The sequence below is a fragment of the Nesoenas mayeri genome (assembly GCF_963082525.1).
Source record: "Nesoenas mayeri genome assembly, chromosome: Z".
In the NCBI taxonomy this organism is placed as follows: Eukaryota; Metazoa; Chordata; class Aves; order Columbiformes; family Columbidae; genus Nesoenas; species Nesoenas mayeri.
Window position 1 is genome coordinate 30,611,076 of NC_137542.1, and position 15,573 is coordinate 30,626,648.

Consider the following 15,573-nt stretch of genomic DNA (forward strand, 5'->3'; position numbering starts at 1 on the left):
CAAAAAGGGCTGAAACATTGTCATTGCCCAACAGAACTGGTGCAAGTACAGGCCGGTCCACCAGAAGTTGTGATAAATTCAAACACACTCTGCAAAAACAGTTCTCAGAAAGGCTCATAGGAATAGGGAAAAAATTCATCACTGAAGATACTCCAAAATGTTTTAAGTTTAAAATGCATTGTAACAGTGTGAAATCTGTTATATTTTAAAGGAGCTGAAGACATATGTCCAAATCATCATTTTAGAATAGGAAAAAAATAAATAAATAAATAAATTCAAACCTCAGTATTTGAACAGCAATAAAATAGTCTGAACGAAATTCATAGTAAGTCAGTCACTTAGCATGTTAAGGTGAAAGTGTTGTAAGTTTGAAGCATCTATAATTCACTGAAAGCAACAAAACATGAGACAACCTAAGTAAGTTGAATACTGAGAATATATGGAAAACTTGATGTTAATTTTTCAAACTGGAGAGTAAGTCTCCAACACTGTCCTGTAGAGTTCCCTAGGAGAGAATGCAATGGGAGGACAAAAGATAAACAGCATAATTTTCTGTCTTTTTCTTCACTAGGACTTATTGTCAAGGCACATTATTTCATCACGACAACACTACCAGAAGGAAATATATCCTCAAAATCATCTACATTATTATCTTTAGTCACTACTAAAAAGAGACCAGCCACCATAACTCAGTTTTCCTTATGTAAAATGTAGCTCTGACCACAGAGAAAAACAGATGGAGGGAATGTATTGATGTACATCACAACTCAACAATAACCATAATAGAGATTTTGAAATTGTACAATAATTGTCTAGATTAGTGATAGGATGGGATAGTTTCTTACACAAAGTTCACACCAGTGATCCCACTATGGTAGTTTTTACTATCCTCTCTGTATGAGCTGTAATGGTATTCATTAAGATTGGATACAGTGCGTTCAAAATAGGTTCCACCCATTAGAAAGAAAATTCAGGCAAAGAAAGGATATAAAGTTCCACAGAACTTTCAGAAATCAAGGCCAAAGCTAGGTGGGCATCACAGAGATGCACCTGTTTTCACATTTTGCCCTTTCCCCAGAAAATAAAATATCTTAATTCAAGTGATAATGATTTATCCATTAAAAAAAAACCAAAAAACAAAAAACAAAGAGTTCATAACACTAAGGAACACCTCAAACATTATTCATTAGACAACTTTCATTCCCCTTGAATCCAGGAAAAGCCAGTCAACCAGCCTTCCAAATAGAAAAAAATAAGTCGGTAAGACAAAAGATCTACTCACAGCTATACTTTCACTTTTAAACTCTTTGCAGCCAATTTACAAGCAGCGTGGAAACATAATTTGTATACTAATGTACCAGACATTATTTAAAAGTGGAGCGTTACTTAAATTACCATTTTTGTACACTGATAGTTAACTCTTTTTCCCTAGTCTGACCTTTAGCAAAATAATTCAGCCTTCAGATCAAGACATCAAAAGTCATTTACAGATTCACTCAATACTGACTTAGATAACAAAGACTTTGATTAAGAACATAATATAAAAGTGCCATTCCCTAAAAATGAGAAATACACTTTTTCATTAATTTTCACTAAGCAATATGAGCAATAAGCTTTGAAACATGACATGATGCTTATTAGAAATACAAAAGCAGAAATTCATATACAACAATGCAAAATCAAGTATCAAGAGCATGCATTATTTAGTTATCCATGGTAACAGAAGGAAAACATTCATACCTGCACCTGGAATGATGGCCAACTTTGTTTCAACTAGGCCCATTTTAGCAGAAGAGGCTAAAAAGCAGAATGTAAATCAGTTCTTACTGTAATCTATGAGAAAAAAACTTTGCAAAATATGTAACAATGACCTACAAGATTCTTAACTTATTACATTTCCTTCATAAAGAAGATTAAATCACTTAAAAAAATATTTCTTTATAAAAAACTTTAAAGCGATTCAACAGATCTGCCTTTAGTAAAAGATCCATTGAGTCCCAGCAAGAGAACTCCTGTATCTTATTAACATAGCAAGTAAGCAATTACAGTGAGTAACAGAGACTTTCTTGCAAAATATAAAATACTAAAAGACTTATTATTTAAGATCTTAAAACTGGGTAGATTTCTACATCTGATTACTATGAATTCTCTAAGGGTCAAACAGCTTTATATACACTAAATTACTGGCAACTGTTCAGGACCAAGTTTCCATTTACTTTCCGATAAATGGCTTTAAAGTTCTGACAGCTGTATAGGTCAAGGTTCCTATTTTCAAGTGCTGTTGTCACTTTTCTTTTATAACAGCTTAATTGCTTCTATAATAATGCTCTCACTAACAACTTTTGCTTTTTCACTGCAATCTTTTTAGATAAAATCAAATTTCCATCTAGAATACTTCAAATACAGAAGAGAATAATAATTTACTTACTAAATAAAATATCAAAACAACTATATAACCCTTCTGGCAATACTGATAAAATGAAGGCCATAACAATAAAAGAAAACATGCAACAAAAACAATCCAGCTATCAGTGGTAAGTTGTTTGAAATTAAAAATTAGCAAGTACTTAGACAGGTTTCTGCTAAATCCCTTTAAAATAATTGGCTATTAATGACATCAGATACAAAATAAGTTTTATAAGACTGTTGCCAAAACAAGGATTAGTCAATCCATCTGCAACACTAATAATCCTATGTTCCATAAAGAGGACTCAGACTTACCTGCCACTCTTATATCACAGGCTAACGCAAGTTCTAGGCCACCACCTAATGCAGCTCCATCTATTGCAGCAATAGTAGGTACCGGCAGATTAGCTGAAAAAGAAAGTACCAATTAACACCAGCCTCATAAAGAACATCTCTGGAACACCACTTCAGTACATGTTGTTCAAAGTACAGTCAGACTATGGGAAAAAAGTTTCATAAAATGAAATGGGTCTAAAAATTGCCTGTTCAGCATCACTTTGGCAGAAAAAAAAAACCAAAAAACAACTCTTCCTTTCATCACTCTGTGGCTGAATAGGTTTGCAAGCCTTCTTCTCTAGCTTTTGCTCACTTTTGACAAAAATCTGAAGAGTGAACTCCAAAAACATACATAGCAGAGCTAGGCAAACAGTAACACAGGAATGCGCATACAAAAAACATCTCAGTTGAAATACAGATGTCTTATCACAATCATTTGTGATGCCAGCACAGCTGGAAGCTCTCTGTGCCTTAACATTCCCAGGCATGGTGTGGCCACCACTACAGCCACTTTTCTCCTGTGAAGGAGTACCTAACAGCTTAATGGAATGTGGGAGAGTTTTCAGTCTGACAAACAGATGCCAGTACACATGACAGTCACAGGGCTCCAGAGGCCTGTGTGACCATGGCATCGTTTGCTTTTAATTTATCAGTGTTCTGACACTGGGAAGTTATTTAAACATTCAAAGTAGTGCTCTTAAACTCCAACAAGTTTCTCTTCTTCCTTCTTCACGAACTTGAATAAGTTTGGTGAAAAATGTCTTTTTTACTTGAGAAATAGACTTGTATATTACAGCTTTAATTAAATGTAACATTACATTTACCACAAGCTACCAATAATTTAAAACTATACTCAAACAATACTTGAGTAGTAGATATTTACTATTAAAGTTTCAAAAATAGTCAAAAGCAATTAATTAGCTGAACACTTGGGTGTACAGCTTGTTGAAAGTTTTAAGCCAACTCTTGACAGCAACAGTTTTTTCTGTAGATGTTAAAAAAATATTTTCTTTGTTTTAATGTTTCAGTTACTTGAATTCAATGACCAGTTCATTCAGTCGTAAGTGGAAACTGAAAAAGAAAAAAAACTGCTTCCAAAATATAAATGAAAATGAGGTGACAGAGAATGTTCTCTCCTTTTAAAATCTAAAAGGGTAACATGCTCAAAAATATTAATTTAATGTATTAACTACGGATAATATTTCCTTTATTTAGTGAACCTGTTAGTTCTAAATTTAGAAGTTGTGCTACTTAGTTAACCTTTTATATAGACTTCAGATAATATTTAATTGATTTTTTTACAAAAATGAAGTTAATCTGTATCGGCATGAGTACATCTGTATATGAACATATAGTCTCTCTCTACATAACAAAACAAAATATCCAAATAAATGAAAGGCTATTTTTAGCTGCAAACTGACATCCTGTCATGATTAGCAGCTAATGAAAATCCAACTGTCTTTAAGGAAAGAATAAAAACTTACTCATGCTTTTCAATATTATAACAGATGCTTTAAACCAAAGTCCCTTGGTTGCTGGTCTAATCACGATGAAAAGTCATTATCTGACTCAACACTCAAAAAAGAGTGTAGGCAAAAGAGAGTAGTCAAAAGAGACTACTGATACTGTTTGCAACACCAAGCACTTGCCGTCACTGAAGAGAGGCCAAGGTATCCATTAAAACTGCCATCTACCACAGAAGGTATAGCAGACAGAGGAGCAGGTCTAAAATCTGTTCTTACTCTATATAGTTTTTCTTAGCTATATGGAAGGCAAGAAGAGAAGGCAACTCTCATTTCCATCAGGTCCAGGCTGCTGACCAAAACTCACAACCAATTTGCCAAATCGTCTTGCAATCCAAGTTGAATGCTGATACAGCCAGCATCTCTCTTAAAGGCCTTTGCTATATGTAAATTAAAAATAATTTGCCTGAACACAAAGGCACGGTCACTGTTAACCGTAGTTTCCAGCTACTACTCACATGTATGCTCCGTTTCTCAGAGACTAGCAAACAGCATTCTGGAGCACTATTTACATAACTTTTGTAGTACTCCAAGGCAGACTACTTTCTCTGTAAGTAACTTCCAGATTTAGCTACGGTACAATTCAAGTAGACTGTTACACATGGAAAGGAAACTTTTTATAGAAAAAGTAATTTAAAACAGCTTGGTTTTAGAATTACACTCAGAATTCCTATCAAGAAAACCTAAAATTCATAATTCAAAGGGAGAAAAAGCAGTTTGATACCATATGTCAGAATCATCAGTTCCCAAGGATATTAATTTTAAAAGATCACCTGACATGGAAGTTGACAATGAATGAAAGGCAAAATACAAATTCTTTACAAGAGCTGTGCGCACATCTATCAAAAGAATTGAATAAGTTAATCATTACTATGTGTTCTAATGAAGGGTCAGAAAAAGCAATACAGAAATAAATTATCAATTACTCTGGACTGTAAACTGAGTTTCTAAGTCTCTAGAACTTTCTACCAAGGGTAAAGCTTCTTGGAATATTTGTGTTTTGTAGCACAAGAGGCACTTGTTTATACTCAGCTGCATAATTTTAATACACAACTGCCAAAACTGTTCAGCTTATAACAAAACCAGAGATAATGTTTGACAATCATGCCCTGTAGATTTAGCTGAGTTGTAGGCACTCAGATTTTAAGAACAATAAATTACATAAATAGACAGGTCAGCCTACACAATGATTCTACATTGCAAGGCTCATTTGCTATGAGTGATATAAAAAAAACTATTTAAAGCTTTGCCAAGACACACAGTGATTTTATTCTCTAACATTCCAGATTTTTTCATGTTGTAAATAACAAATACACAGTGCAGGCAACTGTTGTACTGCTAATCATTAGTGCTAGATTCTACATGCGATACGGGTTTATCAATGTGCAATCATGAGCTACATAGTAAAGTCTACAAAAAGAATTAGAAATATATATGAAAAAACGAAATAATTAAACTATAGTGTACAACACAGACAAGAGTAGGCCATGTATATACACAGATTAATGTTGTTAGAAGTAGTTTAAAACTACTAAGTAATAAGCAGCATCACACTATAGTCAAAGAACTGCACTGAACTACTGTAGAACATCGAAGTGGGGAACATGAAGGACATTAATAATCCAGTTCATACAATGAATTAATGAAGGATTGCTTCACATATCTATTGTGTTGTAAAACATGCTGCATATTCTGTATGTACACTTCCATTCTGCACGTCAAACAAGTGTCAAAACCAAAAACCAACACACATGTCCTGACATTACATCAATGTTTAATAATATTACAGAAAAGGAAGGTTCTAGGTACAGCAGAGTAGGGCCTGTTTCAGTATATGTTAGTCCTAAGTCAGCAACAGAGCCAGATATAACACAAAAATGTATTTCTGTATTTGACACAGCATGAGTAGAAGCAGAGCCTGGACTAGCTGAAAAGGAGAGAAACATGAAAAAGCAGATCAAAATATTTTTTTTTAATGTATTAAGTTATTTGACAAATAAACTGTTAGAGAAGAAGGTGATACAACCTGTATAAAAATACATTTATTGGCCTTTCAAGACATGATACAGCTGTAGTGACCAAGAGGTAAACTGAAGAAATAAGAAATTAATGGCACATAAAAAACTTCAATCAGAGAAACTAAACTTAATAACATGATACAGCAACAACTGGCAGTAATTTATACATTAGTCTTGTCTTCATGAAACATTGCATATAGTAGATTTTACATAACAGGCAATAAAGGGATTCTTCAGACAGTGTCTTAGGGCTCAAAGGAACACCTATCACTTTTACAAGTATCACATAATCACAGAACGTTTGGGATTGGAAGGGACTTCAATAGATCATCTAGTCCAATCCCCCTGCTGGAGCAGGAACACCTAGGTGAGGTCACACAGGAACATGTCCAGGCGGGTTTTGAATGTCTCCAGCGAAGGAGACTCCACAACTCCCCTGGGCAGCCTGTTCCAGTGCTCTGGCACCCTCACTGAGAAGTTTTTTCTCAAATTTAAGTGGAACCTCTTGTGTTCCAGCTTGATCCCATTACCCCTTGTCCTATCATTGTTTGCCATCGAGAAGAGCCTGGCTCCATCCTTGTGGCACTCACCTTTTATATATTTATAAGCATTAATAAGGTCACCCCTCAGTCTCCTCCAAACTAAAGAGACCCAGCTCCCTCAGCCTTTCCTCATAAGGGAGGTGCTCCACTCCCTTAATCATCTTTGTTGCCCTACGCTGGACCCTCTCCAGCAGCTCCCTGTCCTTCTTGAACTGAGGGGCCCAGAACTGGACACAATACTCCAGATGCAGTCTCACCAGGGCAGAGCAGAGGGGAAGGAGGACCTCTCTCGATCTACTAACCACCCCCCTTGTAATACACCCCAGGATGCCATTGGCCTTCCTGGCCACAAGGGCACAGTGCTGGCTCATGGTCATTCTGTTGTCCACCAGGATGGACAACATCCTTACACTGCTCTCTAATATGTAATTTCCCAACCTATACTGGAACCTGGGGTTGTTCCTGCCCAGATGCAGGACTCTACACTTTCCCTTACTGAAAGTTCCTGAAACATGCAAAGGAAGAATAATACGGTTATCCAGAATTCCAGACTTTGTGATTTGTGTTCCCGGTCAACCTACACCAACTTACTTAGATTTACTAATTTAAATCACATGACACACAGAAAATAATTACTGCTTTACAACATATCAAATCCAAAGAGACCAACCTCTTAAGAATGCCTTTCTTGTTTGCTAAGTAAATTTATATATGTAGTACTTTCTGTTAGCAACAGTACCACATATATGTACAAAAGGAAGAAACATGCTTGAGCTAGGCACAAAATTTTGAGATATAGGCTGTACACTTGCCAATGAGCCTTCTGTGAGAACCCTACATTTGTAGTTTGACAGCAGTTTCAAACAATCAACCTGAAGAACACCTCTAGTATTCCTTCTTACAGCTACGATACAGGAGCCACTATTAAAAAACTGGAAGACCAGTAGACTTAGGACTCGACTGCAGTTCCTGATCCCCATGAATCAGAAAACTACATGGAAGCCCATGTAACCCCTAACAATGCACAAATTGGTCATATGGTCCCTTAGATGTAACTAACTTCTATTTTTGAAGTACTCACTTACAGATGAGTACAACCACAACAGTCAGAATTTGGTATTTAGTAACATTCAAATGGAGCACCATTTTAAGTGTGCCTTTTCACTACCTCTAGCACCTGCTGAACCGGATTCATAAGCCTAGCTTGTCTTTAATTAGGAACAGTCAATAGCCTAAGAAGAATTCCTGTTTCACCACACTGACTGAAAAGAAAGTAGTGAGAGTACTCTGCTTCCTTCAATAACTACTAGTCTCCAGCTAACATGGAAGTAGCAAGAAAATTCAAGTGTACATGATGGCACAACTGAGTTCCTACAGAATGGAGAAATAGGTTGTCCAAGTTATTTATCCCGCATGTATGTTCCTGATTATTTGACAAATAATCTTGATATGTTCACATCTTACCAGGACAAGTAACTTCAAGGGGCATTTCTAGCAGCTCACTTTTCTTTTTGGATAACGGATTTCATAAAAAACAAAGCAAGGAGGATGAATTGTCTAAAAATATCCTGCATATCGTGAGTATTACTTGGATTACTGGAGAAAAGGATGCTATAAACTGAGGAATATATAAAGAATTCCACAATTCATTATTTAACTCAGATTAAGAAAGTGTGGCGAATATCTGCCTACACACATTTTCAGCACATGGAGGTCACCTTATCCAACCACCACGCTCAAGCCGTGTCACCTGGAGCAAGCTGCTCAAGCCCATGTTCAGATGGCTTTTGAAGGACTCCACAACCTTCTTGGGTAATCTGTGCCAATGCTCCATCACCCTCACAGCAAATAAGTGTTTCCTGACGTTCAGGAGGAACCTACTGTGTTCCAGTTCATGCCCACTGCCTCTGGTCCTGTCACTGGAGATAGCCTAGCTTCACCTTCTTAACACCCTCCTCTTTACGTATTTGTATCTATTGATAAGATCACCTCCTGAGCATTTGCTTTTCCAGGCTGAACAGCCTTTCCTCACAGGAGAGATACTCCAGCCAAAAACGGTGAAATAAAGGTTCAAGATCTGTTACTTTATAGAGTTTCTTTAATAACCCCAAAACTCTACGTTTTCTGGTCACAAGCTAGGAACGAGTTTTCAAATACCACAAATGTGAACAGGAATTTTGAATCAGCATTAGTGATTACTTAAAACTACCTGCTAGCTTGTTGTAGTAACTGTGAATGTTTGGGTTTTTTCTAATTTGATTTTAAAATAACTCAGTTTATAGCTGAATATTCATACCTTGTAACTCAGAACAGACTTCTCTTCCACCTGTTCACTACCCTGATTTTTTCTCTCTCAAGCACAAAATTAAGATTTTTCCCTCCAGAAAATCAAAAGGCATAAACTAAGCCCCTTGAGTGGCAAGTACGGGCAATCCCTGGGCAATTACAATAACTGAAATATTCTTTATATTAGGAACATTTTAATTACAAAACTACACTTTCACATAAGTTAATTTATGTCACAGGAAATCATAAAAATAATTGTAACACAATACTGTATCTTGATTTCATCTTTTGGGATCTTTTCCTGAAGAACAATAATAACATTAATACGGCATACAAGCTTCGCACTTAGCAACATCAGCTGTGTTTCTGGCATTTACCCGGCCTTGTGAAATCTGTCATCAGGTCAGTGACTGCCACAGTTTGCTTGCACTTTCAGTTGCAAGTACTCTGATCAAAAAATGCCTTTCTATAGGGAAAAAAAGCTGATAGAAACCAAATGCTTCAACAAGCACTTTCATCCAGCCTGGTTGGTTAAAGCCAACCAATGTACACAGCAACATGTAGAAGTGGCCGAGACTCTCAAATCTTCCCATATGAACCTGAAGGCCAAGAAGACAGGTCAAACCATTTTTGTGCAAGGCAAGTAATGAAATGCTACAAAGCTTTACCTGTCATAATTGCAAAAAGAATGAAAAAGTGGTTACTCAAAGTAACATACATTTGCATACATTTTAAAAATATCTCCATATGCAAAAACATTATCACATTTTTAATTCTGAACTGTCTACATGTGCATTTGGATACATACAGTTCTTCTCCATACATTGCTAGTTACAATTGTGAAATACTTTTAGCTACCCTCTAATGCCTGTGCTTTGGATAAGAAGCTTAATAGGCTGTTACTGTTGATAGATTTATTTGAACATTATTATCTTTGCCTTAATACCTTCAAAGTTCAGGCAGACAATCAGCAGCAAGAAAGAGGTGCATTAAAAAAAAAATTTAATACTTGTAAAGAAATTTTGCTTTTTAATGAAGATGGTTACTGCACATTACTTACAGTTGATTATTAAGAAGAAGATACTAGTAAAGGTTATTTTCCCTTTATTATGACAGTAGCTAAAGGGTTTTCTTAAGGCCTCTCCTTCAACTCGCTAATTTCCTGGTTTCCTCCAATGATCACTCACTGTTACAAGTGACCTAGAAAATAATTTTTTTAATTGATAAAATATCCTTAACACAGGAATATTCTTAATTTTAAAATTTTCTACTTGGTACTTTATTCGTGACAGGTACTAGGGACAGCATGTTTTATATTCTTGATAATAGGAACAAAATCTGGGAAACCAAGGGGAATGAAGGAGGTGCTTTAATCAAACTCTTTAGCTACAGTCTTCTGTAGTAAACTCACCTAATGGTTCACTTTTTGTATTACATAAAACAGTTTGGATATTTCATTAGTCTGTAGCGATGTACGTCAGTTTGATAAACATTCCTCAGTTTCTTCATATTTACTACTTTTTGTTCTTGTAGCATTATTCTGCCCTCAGTAAAACAATAATGAAGTAAACCCTAGATGACAGAATCTCCTTTCTGTGCAAATAAAGAAAAGCTTTGGATATAAGAGAAATGAAAATTATTTCTTACATTTCTTATCCTTACTAAGGAACACTTAAGAACTTATTATTCAAACAAATAGCATAGCATATATTCAACCACTGAATTTACAAAACAAAGGGATGATGCTGAGGATAAATTATTTCAGTTACATTGACTTCTTTTCCTTCTTAGAGAGTGCACAAAATAAAAATCAAACTACAGCACAACTATATTCTCTAATAGCTAACAGAAGCCAGTGGGATAAGTTTTTCCTTTTTTTAATCTAGTTGTTTGATTTACAGTATGAAGATAACACATACTCTAGTACCAGTAGCATTCTTATTTGACACAATACAAAGAAAATCCCATAAACTGTGATCAATTTAGTTGAACTTTCCTAGAATTTTTCTCCTCTATCTATTTTCAGCAGTATTTCATATACTTACATTCCCCAGTCTAGTGCTAAAGAATCTTTATTTCTAAGTTACCTTAATATATTAAGTAAGAGTTTCAGTCAGTGCATTCACTGAACACTACGAAGGAAACATTCCCTTACGTTTCAGTGTAAGCATAAAAAAAATGTTCTTATAAACTAGCTCAGTAATATCATCAAAGCAGCACATAACTAAGCAAAGGCCATGTTCACTAAAAGATTTGAACATGCTATTCTGAAGTCAAAGCCTAATGCTGGGCACAAGCAATGAGGTTGCAGTATAATGCTTTTGGTACCATGCCAAGAGTCCCTGCCCCTTCAATACCAACTGGTTCTAGGAACAGAGCCAGAGACTGAGACGGGCAAAGCAAAAGACCTAACAAACTATTCCTTCTCATTCAGAGACTGGAACATGCAATTTCAAACATGAACAGGGAAAGGAAAGCGTATTTTCCCAATGCACCAAACATATACCATGTGGCTCCCCAGAGAGGGAAGAGAAGCCTTGGATAACAAGTCACACTGGGGGCCTGTTTTAACAGTCATTGTACAAACTGGCTGTGTAAAACTCCATAAACCATTTGAGCAAGCAGCACCCTTCGAGTACAGTTACTTTCTGTGGGCAGAAAATTAAAGAGCCATGTCCAGAGCACAGTCTCTTTTCCTCACAGAACAGCATTTAAGGAACACTAAACTACAGCTGATGCTACATTAATGTGGCTGTACAGCAGTGCCAGGCACCAAAGCAATGAATGAGAAATGCAAAGCTGTCACCTTCCCTGATCTACAGATCTATAAGGAAGGACAGTCAGGTCATCCTAATAGTCAGGTTGTCTGTTTCTAAATCCTTTTTTATAACAGTTTTTGGAAAGTTACTATTATGGGGAAAAACATGTATTAGCAACTGTGGAAGCAATGCTGTCACATAAATAACTAATAAACATCTTGGTAGAGAAGTTTAATGTTGCATTCAATGCTTCTATAATGATACAGAGTTTAGCATTATGTTTTTAAATTAAAAACAATCCAATGCAACTTGACAAAGTCCGTAATTTCAGCTCTACAAGGACAGTACTATTTAGGAAACAGACAATACTTAGTCAAAGGGTATCTTAAATTAATTCAACATTAAGAGAAGCAGTAAATCTACTACTGGAAAACAACCAAGAGCTCAGCAATGCATTCAGAATGCTAGAAGTTTTGGACTGTATTAGCTGTGCTTCACATTTAACTGAACAGGCAACAACATAACACATAAAGAGCAACACTGTGCCAAAATCTGCCTTTCACAGTGTTAGCTACTTAGGGAGACTACGATGCCTAAGGATGGCTGCTAAGCATGGCACTGCTAGCTGTAAATTTGTCGTTTTTAAAAACTGATAGCTACCCACGATATTTCATTCAGCTTCCCAGAGAATGATTTTTCAAGTTATGGCCTGTATCTGCTCCTCCCCAAGACAGAAACACAAATTCTTCTTTAGGTACTTATGCCTATGTTCTTTGGAAGAGTTTTGCTAACCAAAGGTGTTTCTCACTTCTTGGAGATCAGGGGCAAACATCACTCTGAGTAATTACAAGTATTTGCCAAGTTCAAATCCTTTCTCCAGGGCTTTCCTTTCTGTTAAACAAGGTGTTTTTCTCGAGGATGAGTGGTTATAGCATTCAGCTCCATACATAGTCTCTGTTTTGCAACTGAAATCCTAACAGATAACATGTATACCATGGTAATACCACAGCCCAGAAGACCCCACAGGCAGTATAAAGAAAAAACTTGGACTTAATGGAAGTCATGCCATAAAATATATGCTGAAGATCTGACCCACAATGATGGTGGTGTTTGCTTGCTTGTTTTACTTCCCTGAAGTGTCAAAACCCAAGGTTTTTGGGAGTCAGGAACACTGGATTTCATTTAGTCAGGGCTGTTTTGTTGTGCATGGTTGCAAGAGATCTATTAATGCTTTTCTCTCCTTCTCTCCTGGTTTTTTGAGGATAAAGCCAGCCTTTCATCAGTAATGAAGAGACTCAAGGCAGAACATAGTAAAGGACAACTAGTCTTATAATTTCTTCTATTAAAAAAAAAATAAAATACCCACAATTCTGGTATAATTTTAGAACATTCAGCCACTGCTAAAAATAGAGCTGGTTTGATTTTTTCCCCTTCAACTTACAGTTCTGAGCACAGTAACTAACAGCTCAGTACAATTTTTTCAGCTCTTTTTTTGAGTGCTTATTTTTATACCAAGTGATATTTACTGGAGTCTTAATATTTCACCTAAATTTAGCAAGAAGTTATAAATTAATCCCATAAAAACAAGTGCAGTATGCTTTTAATTTCCAGAAAACTCTCTTCTGTAGCTGTATTCCAAAATGATACTACAGCTTTTTACAAAACCACCAGCATAAGAATTTTAAATGTAATAAAACTGACAAGAACTAAAGAAAGCCAAAACATGTCAGTTCTAAAAAGCTAAGTCAATCCAGTTGTTCAAGATGTAATTAAACTTTTGTGTATTTTGTCTATTAAGATAACTTAATGGTTTTCTTTCTGAAAAAATTGCTAAGAAGAAACTCCTTACTAGGTCACATATCTGAACAGAAACGCAATTATCAAAACATGACCTATTTCTGTAAAGCAAAAAGTAGAACACATTTTAAATGAGATTACAGCATTAAACTTGGATAGAAAAATAATAAAGTGGGAGATTAGAAGTATTGTTTCCTGGCTACCTAGCACTCAGTAGTTGCAAATAATTATTTGAAAATTGTTTCCCCTCTTTAACCATCTCACAACATTCTGGTTGTTTCTGGGTGGGAAAAATATCATTATTGTTTTCATTATACAGATTCATTGCAGTAATCAAATGCAAATAACAATGTCCCACTAGTTCTACATGAATTAAGTTCTGTAATGCCAAATCAATTCTCCGGAAGAAAAAAAAAGAACTGAGAACCCCTGACTTGCTACAAAGTTAATGTTCACTTCTGTTCGTAAGGGCATCACACAACATGATGCCTTGTGCACTGATCTAATCTAATCTCATTTAACAATCCACATTTTTTTATATTGTCTACCTGTTCCTGATGTAGGGAACCACATTTTAAACAGCTCTGCAAAGACCCTTGAGAAAAATGTTGGATCCATCTTATAAATACATCTACTGTTTGCATAATGTGCTCAAAAACAATGTCTCATATATATATATGGTTGGAACACATCATGTGACTCAAAAATAAAAGCTACCTATATATAGCATGTGTGTCCAAACATACCTGATATGAAAATTGACCAATAACATTACAAGTGATAGAAGGGAGCATCTAGGGAAGGAGGGAAGGAGACAGAAGGGGGAGATAAAAAGGAAGAAGAAGGAGGGGAGAGACACAGTCACCAAACCTAAGCAAAAGTTTTGTTACAATATCAAGCAAGAGCCACATTCAAATTCTCTCTCTTTTCCAACCTGTAGCACGTCTAATTGCTGTTACTACATCCCTTTATAAACCTTCCTATCTAGGTACCTCACTGACCTAGATTCTCACATATTAATTCCACTTAGAATTTCACGCTTATTTCCTGAGACAGAAACGAGAGATCAATGAATGAAAGCACTCATACTGATTTCCTAAACTTCAAGTAATTCAGTCTAAGCATGATCCACTGTAAACCTTTTAGATAACACTGAAATTTTGCTTACATATTCAGTAGTTAAACATTCTCGTAGGAACCTTAATGGCCTTGAAGACAATCAAATATCTGTCTAAAGTCTTTTCAGCTCTGCAGCAAAACAAAGCATCCAACCACCATATGTATTTTCCAGTTAATTAGTGCACAATGCCAAATCCAAATACTTCTTGAGACTTTAGGATTTCTCCCACTTAAAAAATTAAAAACAGTCAAATTTTCAAAAAATATTTCCTGATGATAGGAAAGCCTTAAAAACAGCTGTTCCTATTTAAATATTAATAGCAGCTCAGAAAGTATTTCAAGTAACTTCAGTCCCAGAAAGGCTGAAAAATTATTATTATGCTTAGAGCTAAGGAAGCCTACCAAAAATCTCACAAAGTAACTAAATGGAAAGACTTGTTGCGTTTGTCACGGCCTTCCAGTAAAAGGACAAATGCAAGCATGAAATACAGTTATCAGCTGCAGGAAATTAATGATCAATTCATTTCTAGATATTTTACTGATTTTATTTATTTAAAGAGCCTTGAGGATATGCTTCACTTCAAAGACAAGACATTAATTCAAGGACATGAGTATCTCCATAAATACCTAATCAAAGAGTCATTCTTCAGCAGTCTGCCATTTACCTGCAAAAACATACTGGTTTCCATTCCTAACATTCTGCCAAATGAAGATCTGACCCAACGGTATTAAGGAAATGCATCTAAAAACATGATCTGAGAAATTATTTATTCCTCAGAGTTTCGTG

The 15,573-nt window shown here is 35.7% G+C and overlaps 1 protein-coding gene across 1 annotated transcript in view; it reads right to left on the minus strand.

The window, feature by feature from the left end:
- The window catches only part of AUH (AU RNA binding methylglutaconyl-CoA hydratase), a gene marked incomplete at its 5' end in the record, with an annotated part of 107,187 nt that overhangs the window by 57,686 nt on the left and 33,928 nt on the right, over positions 1-15,573 (minus strand). The window contains 2 exons of the mRNA XM_080362642.1: positions 1,741-1,797; positions 2,722-2,814. Of these exons, the coding sequence (XP_080218768.1) occupies positions 1,741-1,797; positions 2,722-2,814 (150 nt within the window). The remainder of the gene's footprint in view (positions 1-1,740; positions 1,798-2,721; positions 2,815-15,573) is intronic.